Source organism: Haliotis asinina, chromosome 1, assembly GCF_037392515.1.
Source record: "Haliotis asinina isolate JCU_RB_2024 chromosome 1, JCU_Hal_asi_v2, whole genome shotgun sequence".
In the NCBI taxonomy this organism is placed as follows: Eukaryota; Metazoa; Mollusca; class Gastropoda; order Lepetellida; family Haliotidae; genus Haliotis; species Haliotis asinina.
In genome coordinates, this window is record NC_090280.1 from 74,066,270 (window position 1) to 74,078,394 (window position 12,125).

The 12,125-nt window shown below is 43.1% G+C and overlaps 1 protein-coding gene across 2 annotated transcripts; it reads left to right on the forward strand.

Moving 5' to 3' along the window:
* Positions 1 to 4,609: 4,609 nt before the first annotated feature.
* On the forward strand, positions 4,610 to 10,834 carry LOC137297055 (glutamine synthetase-like). Of its 2 annotated transcripts, XM_067829023.1 has the most exons (3): positions 4,610 to 4,934; positions 7,789 to 7,921; positions 8,191 to 10,834. In XM_067829023.1, exon 3 carries the CDS (start codon positions 8,244 to 8,246, stop codon positions 9,363 to 9,365), a length of 1,122 nt encoding a protein of 373 aa, XP_067685124.1. In that variant the 5' UTR covers positions 4,610 to 4,934; positions 7,789 to 7,921; positions 8,191 to 8,243; the 3' UTR covers positions 9,366 to 10,834. The 2 variants fall into 2 exon arrangements, with proteins under 2 accessions (XP_067685124.1, XP_067685114.1); XM_067829013.1 differs by lacking the exon at positions 7,789 to 7,921.
* The last annotated feature ends 1,291 nt before the right edge of the window (positions 10,835 to 12,125 follow it).

Consider the following 12,125-nt stretch of genomic DNA (forward strand, 5'->3'; position numbering starts at 1 on the left):
CGATCAGTACCTTCCCTAGTCCCCATGTTACCGGGGTAACACGGTCAGTACCTTCCCTAGCCCCCATGTTACCGGGGTAACACGGTCAGTACCTTCCCTAGCCCCCATGTTACTGGGGTAACACGATCAGTACCTTCCCTAGTCCCCATGTTACCGGGGTAACACGATCAGTACCTTCCTTAGCCTCCATGTTACCGGGGTAACACGATCAGTACCTTCCCTAGTCCCCATGTTACCGGGGTAACACGATCAGTACCTTCCCTAGCCTCCATGTTACCGGGGTAACACGATCACTACATTCCCTAGCCCCCATGTTACCGGGGTAACACGATCAGTACCTTCCCTAGCCCCCATGTTACTGGGGTAACACGATCAGTACCTTCCCTAGCCCCCATGTTACCGGGGTAACACGATCAGTACCTTCCCTAGCCCCCATGTTACCGGGGTAACACGATCAGTACCTTCCCTAGCCCCCATGTTACCGGGGTAACACGATCAGTACCTTCCCTGGCCTCCATGTTACCGGGGTAACACGATCAGTACCTTCCCTGGCCTCCATGTTACCGGGGTAACACGATCAGTACCTTCCGTAGACCCATGTTACTGGGGTAACACGATCAGTACCTTCCCTAGCCCCCATGTTACCGGGGTAACACGATCAGTACCTTCCCTAGCCCCCATGTTACTGGGGTAACACGATCAGTACCTTCCCTAGCCCCCATGTTACTGGGGTAACACGATCGGTACCTTCCCTAGCCTCCATGTTACTGGGGTAACACGATCAGTACCTTCCCTAGCCCCCATGTTACTGGGGTAACACGATCAGTACCTTCCCTAGCCCCCATGTTACTGGGGTAACACGATCAGTACCTTCCCTGGCCTCCATGTTACTGGGGTAACACGATCAGTACCTTCCCTAGCCCCCATGTTACCGGGGTAACACGATCAGTACCTTCCCTAGCCCCCATGTTACCGGGGTAACACGATCAGTACCTTCCCTAGCCCCCATGTTACCGGGGTAACACGATCAGTACCTTCCCTAGCCCCGATGTTACTGGGGTAACACGATCAGTACCTTCCCTAGCCCCCATGTTACCGGGGTAACACGATCAGTACCTTCCGTAGACCCATGTTACTGGGGTAACACGATCGGGGTTAAATTGGTCTTCAGCAGCTTATGCTTGTTGAAAGGGGTGACCAACGTGATCGGGTGGTCAAGCTGGTTGACCACATGTCATCGTAATCCAATCACGTAGATCGGTTCTCATTATGTTGATCACTGGATTGTCTTGTCCAGACTATCGATTATTTACAGAACGCCACCGTACAGTTGGAATAGTGCCGAGTGCGATATTAAACAACAAACCAATCTCCCTGCTACCCACGTGGTTTTACGTTGGCAAAATCCTCTATCATATTCTCTCTGGACGTCGGGCTTTATTGTATCAGTGATGGAATGTTATACACCCTGTGCCTTTCATCAGGACCTGTACATATTTCAAACATATATATTTCTACACATATATTTCTTGTGGTAAAAAGGTATTGTTTCAAATGTATGTGTCATAATATTATTATTGCTGTCCATAAGCTTGAACATAAATCGATACTTCAACAAACTGTCTCTCCTCATTTTCAGACTCTAGACTTGAGACAGTGCCACAATTCTTCGACGTGGTAGGTGTGTTAAACGAAAACGTCATATAATCATCACTTTGGGAATAATGCACTATATAATAAAACACCTGTAAAATATAAAACTCACATATTCATAGTGGTGTATTAATGAACATTAGATGAAGAAATAGCAAAGACAAAGTCAGGCGTTTTTGCACCTTTTACTATGTTGAGGGCTTTATATTGTTGGGAGTGTAGTTTATCATAATTGGTAGGGGATAAAGGAGGTGTAAAGATGATACGTGTTTTGTAGATGTGAAGGAGGGTTTATTTGTCTGCAACCCAGTGAATGTCACCTGTTGCTCTTATTAGATTCAAATAGTTTTAACATAAGTTGACCAAATTATAAGCAAGATAATACAGGTAGATAATTATATATATTGAACGACCTTCAAGTCCTCGTCTGACAACGAAAATGTTACAGACTTGAAAAACGTCAACTGGATACACGCGTCACCAATCAGCTTATCAAAGTCTATGCGTTCACGAGCATTTGTATCCTTTGAGATATGTACATGTAATACATGTATACAGAGATAGGTAAAACAGTGTATTCATAAGTTGCGATGGCGGTCAGATATGGCAAACGGAATGTTTTACACATCAACATTCGACATATAAATGTCATTTAAACTGTCTCAATCATATATTCATAACATACCTTTAGTGACGATATGTATGAGATGAGATAAACGTGATACAGACGAAAGGGTTGTTATTTACATGGACACGTGACTTCACCGTACATCATGCATTGTTAATGAGTAAACATCAATCAATTTACTGAACAAATTTTATTCACGTATATACAGTAGAACACGGATATAACGAACTCCAAGGGACCAAGGGATTTAGTTCGCTATATCCGTTGTTCGTTATTCACGTTTGACCGCCATATTGGCTTGTAGAGATGAAGAGACACGTATATACATGGGCTACATATTTTTATTCTTGTACATTGACATTAAAATTCTGATTTCATTGTTCAAATACATTATCTAGAACATGTTTAACAATCACAACAATTTCAACAATATAACACTTAACTGCGTTTAACATAGTCCACAATTTTGCTCTGCACGCCACGTCCTGCCGATTTCATTTTGTTGACTGCTGCTCATACATCTGCTAGAGAGTCAAAAGTAGAATTGTCTGATCCTTCACACACAAGCAGATGACGCTGTGTCTCTAATGCTGCATTGGCCTCAGCAAATGATGGCTTCGGACGAGGTTCATCATCTTCACTGTCCGAGTCGGGAGCAGGTGCACAGGCAAGGTGCGCACATTCTTGAAGCATCTAGGCTTTTCTGACTTTCCGACGACTAACAGCGTAAGTTTTTCACTTCCACTCATGTTTGCCGCTACCAACAATGTTATCCTCTCCTTAGAATTTTTTCCACCACTGCATTTTTCACTGTATAAGACTTTCCTGCAGTATTGCACATCACGTGCTTGATAACAGTGTCTACACCACAACGTCGCAAATAATTTAATAAAGAAGCTGCACATCCATAGCCCTTTCCCCATTGCTCAGCACACCAACTCCTAAATGCCACTCGAAGTTCACTATGGTCAGTTTGACCAACCTTTAAATGCGTACTATTTCAGCTTTGACTGGACGAGCGTCTGACTGCATCGTTTCATTTGCCTAGGACTGTGCCTAGACCATGGACTGTGGAATGGTTCTTTTTCTACATTTTGGTACGAAGGTGCTTTACTGTCAAGCGCGTCTGTTCGTTCCAAGGGTAGGAGCGACTTGGGTTCATATAGGTGAAGATCGTCAGTTAATAAATTTTATCATCTTTAATAATTCAAGAAAATACAGCTGTATTTTTGATAACTGTGAAATACAACAAAGGGACATAAACATAAATGGTTCCAGTTTGTTGGACTATTGCTAAGAGCAACGTAATCTCATCTCACTCACTTAATCTGGGTTGTTGCAGTGATTTTATATTTGGATGAGTGTTTGGATGTGGTTGAATATACCGTATTGGGTTGCGTTAGTGCTGTCACAATGCCTTATTTATTCCGACACGCTGGTCACACAATATCATATATTTACTGTTTGGTGTCACTAAGCTGGTTAAGGCAATTCCAGTTCAGTGATGGCATAAAATATGTAATTCCTTTTGTCACTTCACAAAATGAAAGTTTCCGGTATTTCACCATATGACTGTTGAATTCGTATGAATAGTATGCCAAAGGAAATCTACATCTATCTTAGACGAATCTCTAAACGTCAAGTCAAACAACATCATTCTTGGACAAGAACATTACTGAAAACCATATAATACCATTAAGAAACTACGTATGGCGATTGAGCTCCAGTTTGTAGTCAATCATGCCAAGACAGGACTGAATTGTGGGTAATATCGATTCTCGCTCTCTCGCTTTCTGACTTTCTCGCTTCCTTGCTCTATCGCTTTTTCGCACAATGATTTCACTTTCTCATCTCGCGTTATCACTTTCTCGTTTTGTGGTATCGCTTTCTCGCCTCATGTTATCGCTTTCTCGTCTCGCGATATCACCTTCTCACCTCTAAAATTTAAGGCGAGAAAGCGATGGCCCTAATCAGCCACTATACTCAAGACAGTGGACTATTCCATTTCATATCCGTAGGTATTACCCTAATTAACCTCCTTCAGTGTCTGTCAAATGGATGCCTGTCAAATGGGTGTCTGTCGTTTGGGATATAATCTGGTATACTTATAGATAATTATGCGTTAAGTCAATGTCACCAGTGGTGGAAACCTGTTAAGTCCGTAACATTTAAGACAGTGTCACAGTGGTGGAAACCTGTTACACAACAGCGAGTTCAGCAGCCAGTATTAACCATTGCGCAACACCACTGTTGCACCACCACGACAATTCGAATATCTGTTCGGCCTTTACAATGTGTAACTCTGACCTAGTTAACATGCCCCAACTTATCAGTGCTGTGGGCGAGTGTAAACACTGTCTTGTGTGACGGGATAGACATACTGTATACGCTGCAGACGGTAAACAACGGTAAACTAGCTGAACGTGCATCTTTCGATTTGTCTCTACACCTTAGGGCCATTTTACAACACTGCTGTTTATTGGTTGTCTCATCAAAGTGACAATGTCCAAGTTAGAAGAGATCAAGAAAGAAATAGCCAAGTACGACTATGTCCGGCTGTCGCTTTGCGACCTGAACGGCACTTATCGAGGCCAGCTGGTTGCGGGACGCCATGCAGCAAGTTACTTGGATAACGGGCTCAATTTGTTTGAAGGTAAGGCAGCTTACTACCCACTTTACACACCTGGCTTTACTGTCGTTAACGTTGGTGTAGAGTGTGCACCGCTGGACCTGGCGGTGTAATGGCGAGAAAAGAAAGTTATGGTGTTTGATGTCGAGGTTGTGGAGTTGGGTATATGAAATAATGCTGTTGGATGTCGAGGGTGAGACTTCGGGTATATGAAATATTGGTGTTGGATGTTAAGATCGTGAAGTCGGGTATATGACACGGTGCAGTTGGATATCGAGGTTGTGAAGTCGTTTATGTGAAAATTCTGTTGGATGTCAAGACGGTGAAGTCACTATGAGTGAGTGAGTTAGTTTTACGGCACACTCCAGCTATATGGTGGCGATGCTGTAAATAATTGAGTCTGGCCCAGACAATCCAGTGATCAACATCACGAGCATCGACCTACACATCTGCAGTACGATGACATATGTCAACCGAGTCAGAAAGCCAGATCACCCGATCCTGTTAGTCGCCTAATACAAGCAATCCGTGAAGATGCGAGGTAGAATAGTCCTTCAGCAACTCGTGCTTGAATAAAAGGCGGCTATACTTGTCGTAAGAGGCGACTAACGGGATCGGGAGGCTAGTTTCGCTGACACATGTTATCGGTTCCAAGGTGCACAGATCGATGCTCATGCTGTTGAACACTGGATTATCTGGTCCAGACTCGATTATATATAGTCGAATATAACTGGAACATTGCTAAACTCACTCACACTCACTCTAAAGACATGGGCTACAGAAGATCAATTTTAACTCGGATCTTCGCAGTTCTCACTGTTCAGAACGTGATAATGAAGATGCACAGGCCATCATCCCGGTGCGTCTAAGTAGTGATGTCCGCTGTCGAGGGCTTGATGCTGACACTACAAACAACTATATTTACACTGAATTCTGTTTTTTGTGTGTGTTTATTCGGAATAGTTCTGTAACGCACAATGTGATGCAATATCAGTTCCGTACCAGACCGCCAAACATTTCTAGCGGCAAGGCCTTAACTTTTCTTGTTTTGAGATTTTCTCGATTTCCAGATTTCCGTTTGTCAGAGCTCGGTGTACGACAGAGCACGCTGTGCGACGTGTTTGCACGGATTAGAACGAGCGTAGCGTTGCTATGCACACGTACTTAGATGTATGAAATAATACTAATTAATATTTATGCATCTAGTTATAGATGAATTAATCTAAAAATTCTGGTTACGCAATTTAGTTTATTTACGCAATTTACTTTTACGCCACTCAGCAAGATTCCAGCTATGCGTAAATAATCGACTCTGGACCAGACAATCCAGTGATGAACAGCAGGAGCATCGATCTACCCAAAAGGGAAAAGGTGACAGGTGTCAACCAATCCTGCGAGCCTGACCACCCGATCCCGTTAGTCGTCTCTTACTACATGCATCGTCGCCTTTTGTGGCAAGCAGGGCTTGCTTAAGTCCTATATTCTACCCCTGGTCTGACAACAGCAAGTATTGCGATCAGTGTTAACCATACCGCTATTGCAACCACATCATGACCTTTTGAATTCCCCTGTCGGTTGATATAGCACTGACCTACTTACCAAGTCCAAGTGTAGCTGTACTTCGTAACCGTTTCATGGTCACGTATCAAGGTTTGACGTACAACACACGGCAAACAACCATAAAGTGATCGTGTTCGCCCTGTTCATATATATGACACAACCGATATACACACTCAAGTACTCTGTCCTCAACACTGTAAACAAACAGAGTGAGATTTACGCAAATATTCCCGCTAAATGGCGGCGGTCTCTGAATAATCGAGCCTGGACCAGACAATCCGATATCTGTCAACCAAGATAGCGAGCCTGACCACCCTATGACATTTGTTGCCTCTCATGCACGGAAGCATGGGTTGTCGAAGATCAGTCGTAACCCGAATCTTTACTGGTTTGTCGCAGTACGTAGAGTACTGTTGGGGTTTTCAGATTGTTATAATCTAATCTGTATCTACAATCTTTGATGTTGGAGTATGTAATGTAACGATGTTTGATGCTGTCTTTGTGATGTCGGAGTATGTAATGTAACAATGTTTGATGTCCAGTTTGTGCAGTTAGAGAATGTAATGTAACGATACTGATGTCGAGTCTGTGATGTCGGAGTGTGTAACGATACGGATGCTGATATCAGATATCAGGCTGTGACAACTTAAGTCATTGCCTCGGGGCCTGTTTTGCACGGGCACGAAACTAGGTACGTGACTACAAATATGGCTCCGAGAACAGACTTAACTTGAGAGACCCGTTAAGGTTCCGGGGTAGAATAGGTCTACAGCAACCCATGCTTGGCGAAAAAGGCGACTCAGCTTGTCGTAAAAGGCGACCAACGGGATCGGGTGGTCAGGCTCGCTGACTTGCTTGACACATGTCATCGGTTCCTAATTGCGCAGGTCGATGCTCATGTTGTTGTCACTGAATTGTCTGGTCCAGACTCGATTATTTACAGACCGCCGCCATATAGCTGTAATATTGCTGAGTGCGGCGTAAAACTAAACTCACTCACTCACTTAACTTGAGAGATCGACCGTGGGAGCGGTGCCAGTTTACACTTGTCAAGCAGAAGATTCGAATCCCAACACGGGTACAATGCTTGAAGCCCATTTCGTGTTTCCCCCGCCGTGACATTGTGACATGGGACTTCATGCTCAAGAACTGTCGCATTTGTACTTTGTACATTAAACGTGTATGAATACAGACTTGATCTCGTCACTATGGCTGGAATAACGCCTGTGTGACGTAAACAACAACTCAGCACAAATCGATTAATATTGATAATGTCTTTTGATCATTAGTTTAAGAACATAACATTATTGCAATTCAGGTAACTGGAAAAATCCCTTGTCGACGGCAAACAAGGCCCGCGCTGAATCCTTTCACGAAGCAATCTTTAAAAACCTTTAGTTCTCTAACACGCTTTGTGACAGGAGGCCCTAGAATATAAGCTGAAAGATGAGGTAAATGTGTTTCTCATCCTTGAACTGTTTGGGAATACAACTCGTTCAGCAGGTTTCCGAGTACTTCACAGGTCACAAACATCCCCATCGCCCTCATTTTATATAACACGAGGTAACGATACTCACTATTAAAATGCCCTATAACGATTCCGGGCTGGTCCCCTGGTCATACGATGCGATCTGATGGTTGGACGTTTAAATCTCCTAAACCACCTGGTGCTTAATGGTTTCAATGCTGTCAAGTAATGTTATTTATGCCCACATTGCAGGGGTCTTGTTGGCCGGTCCAAGAACAGAAAAGGTCTTCATAGATCACCCAAAGATGTTCAACTTTGGCAGCATGTTAAGCTACCCCGACCCTGACACGCTGAGACCAGTCCCTTGGGTTGCTGATGGGGTCAAGGTCGCTGAAATGTTATGCGAGTCTCGGTGGAAGAAGGGTGGTGTTCCCCAGGAGGCGTGTCCACGATACGTTGCTAGGAAACAACTGAAGAGGTTAGACGAACTTGGATATAAATTGTATTCTGGTTATGAAATTGAATTTAAAATGATGCACAGAGATACAATGGAGCCTGTCTTTTATGGCCAAGACGCTTACAGTCAGAGGTTACTTCAGAAGCAATGCAAAACTTTACTTCACATTGACAAAAACTTAAAGGATTCTAACATTGATGTTGAGCGGTATCATCCTGAGTTTGGTTCTGGTCTGTTTGAAGCTGTGACCAAACCGAAGTATGGCATAGAGTGTCCCGATATGGTCTTAAACTTGAAACAGGGCCTGATGGAGATGTCTGATGTGAAAGATGTAGTTATCACCTTCATGTCCAAACCGGAACTGGACAACAAAGCAACAGGAATTGGTGCCCATTTCAATTTTTCACTTTGGAACCAATCTGGAGACAGCCTGTTCTATGATGCTGACGCTCCTGATAATCTATCTGTTATGGCAAAGCAGTGGATTGCTGGCATCATGAAACACAGTAAGGCACTATGCGCTTTTAACAGCCCCACCGTCAACTGCTACAGGCGGCTTCACCAGCCCTTTTTCCCTTCAGCAATATTCTGGGGTATAGAAGATCGTGAGGCATGTTTCCGAATCAAGAATGACGGTCCTTCAGGTACATACATCGAAAATAGACTTCCCAGTGGAAAGAGTAACCCTTACCTCATTGTGGCGTCTACAATCGCTGCAGGGCTGGACGGTGTAATCAAGAAACTGGAGTGTCCACCGCCGGGAAAGACAGAAAAGACAGAGAACCTGCCAAGAACACTGTCTGAAGCTCTTGAGGAACTGGAACGGGATGAAGCATTGGTAGATGCTCTGGGCAGTGAACTTGTGACGTGGTTCGTGAAATGTAAGAGAGATGGGGAGATTGCAAAATATAAAGACTTGCAAACTGACGAGGAACGATTTGCTCGAGAGAAAGAGGCCTATTTTCTATGATGCAAAAATAAAGGAATATGGCATTGCTGTTTCTCAGGAGAAAATGGTGATACAACTTATTGTGTAAGTTACTGGAATTTTACTAAGTTAGAAATATATTGACGGTAGATTTAGCAAATATCTTAGTTTCTTCTCTTGAACTCATATATATTTCATATCAGTACCCTATTGTGTTAGAAAGTTAGAAATGTTGACGCACCATAGTGTTCACATTTTGTAGAAAGTTCAAAGAAACGATATGTGCTGTTAGTTTTGTGCACGGACTGATCTGTTCTCTTTAAAATTGTGTTTGGTTGCTGCACGAAAATATGAGAGGGGGTTGAAATGTCGGCACCGTCTTTCTTGAAACCCAAAACAGACCCATGGGTACTGAACGATGTAAATCATCTCAGGATAAGATGTCCTTAGCGCAATCTCACCTGGAGTCATGCCTTGGAACCCTGTTAAACAAGTTCCAGAATCCCGTCCTCCACTGACACAGGGCGCAACTCAAAGCAAACAGGTTGCTCAGTTCGTTGTGTCTTACGACCAGCAATGAGTTGCTGAGGATCTATACTCCGGATCCCCTCTCGGGATACGATTTGTCCGGGTCAGTTAATTAACTACTCAGAATATTCTGATCACAGGAGGTGTCTACTGTATTGGCTTTGGCATGTGGCGTGTGGCATGTGGCATGTGGCATGTGACTTGTGGCGTGTTGATGATCATCCATGATCATAAGTACATATAGATTTTTTTGCCTTATAGATGGAACGTTTGCACCCCTATCCATCTCAGATCTATTGTCAGAATTGTTCTTCAGGAACCCACGCTTGTTGTAAGAAGCGACTAAGGGGATCAGGCGGTCATCGTATCTCAACTGCACAGAGAGATGCTCATGATGATGATCACTGGATTGTCTGGACCGCCTCCATATACATGTAGTTGGGATGTTGCGTGATTATGTAACAAAGAAAAGCTCGTTACTGGTGGCAGTTGAAGGTCTTTTTGTTTGTGGATCATCTTAATTGCTTTCTCTTTTCCCTTCGTGGTATTGTCCATCTCTTATTATTGACGAAGGATGTGGGGACATCCCCAAACACCATGCACGCTCGAAGAGCTGTAGTGTAGAGTAAGTGAGTATAGTTATATGCCGCTTGTAGTATTGTCATTGGTAACAGGGCACTTCTACCTTAATCAGACATTTCTACACAAATAGCGATCCAAATAGCTTCCATATTTGCTTTAAAAGTGTCACTGATACATATTTGTATAAATGGACAATGTACGAAGTAGAAATCAGAACGCCATTTTGAAACGAAATGGCTACTCGATGATGATAATGTATACTCATTCATAAACACCGTCACTTTAATGGCTATTGATTGCCTGTAATGGGAAACGTTTCGATTGCTTGAAAGATAATGTATTCAAACCTTTTAACCTTGCTTCTGTTGGAACTATACAAATAAATTATCGGTAAAAAGAAAGGGGTTGTAACTATTTTCATCAAAAGTACATATTTTGTCACCTGCGTGCCAACAGAATCGTACTGCTCAAAGTTGCATGGGCTTGTCATATTAAAGTGAGTGAGTGAATTTAGTTTAACGCCACTTTTATCAATGTTCCAACAATATCACGACAGGAGACAGGACAAATGGGCTTCACACATTATACCCATGTAGGGAATGTTGGACGAACGCTGTAACCACTAGGCTACCCGATCACCCCTTATCACATTAAAGGTAGTATAAGTTTTGAAATACTATTTTATGAAGAAACATTTACTGAAAAAGTGTCCGTTGATACGCAAATCACTATGACATCAAACACGCAGCCCATAATGTTTTTGATCACCCGTGAGTATGAATGTTCCTACTAAATACTAATAGGTCCAGAGGTAATGAAAGTGTGGATATTCGGTGTGACGAGAGAACCCCCACTGTCCCACAAGAGCATCAAAGAGGGAGAGGTCACAGTGACAGGATGACTTGTAGCTTGTTACACTTGTGGGCAAACTGACTGAGGTCTGGGAACTGGGCTGACGACTCCAAGCGGTCACTGATCTCCGGCACTTTGCATCAATGAGCAAGATAACACCAGCATTCGGCCTCAGGTACACATGCAGAATGTCACTCATGCAGCGAACCCCAGCCATGTAGGACATGAACATAGCAGGAATCTTCGGCAACATTGTAATCTCGACATAGTTATCCTTGGCAATCTCCAGCAGTACATGCCATCTCTGTGTATATTTGCCTGCAAACACAGAACATACATTATAGCATTGTTCTGAAATACGTCACTTTTTCCTCACTCAGACCAGGGCTACTCTACAACACCTCTATATAAGCTCCCTTCTCAGATTTACACATATAATTCAGACTTATGAAACGGAGCGAAACAGAACATTTATTATGTTTTACTCAATAACGAGAATATTATATGCTGCCTCACTTAGTTTTGATTATCATTTTCAAGTTGTTAGATAATTAGCATATGAGTTTAACACTATGTGAATGGCCCGTCCCAAATCTATAACCAGTCAGAGTTTACTTGATAAGCGCCGTGTCTGTAGAGAGGAGTAAAGATTCCTCTATGATAACACACTAACCGATAAAACTGCTAGATATTTTTTGTCATTTCTGCATTTTCGAGTCTTTCAACGTACGAGGTAATCTCATGACTCGGGTGGGCAGGAATGGAGATGGCAGCATTTGTACGTTTACAAATTAGTCCGTTGAACGTGCAACCATATCTCGATCTATGGCAGCATCGGTG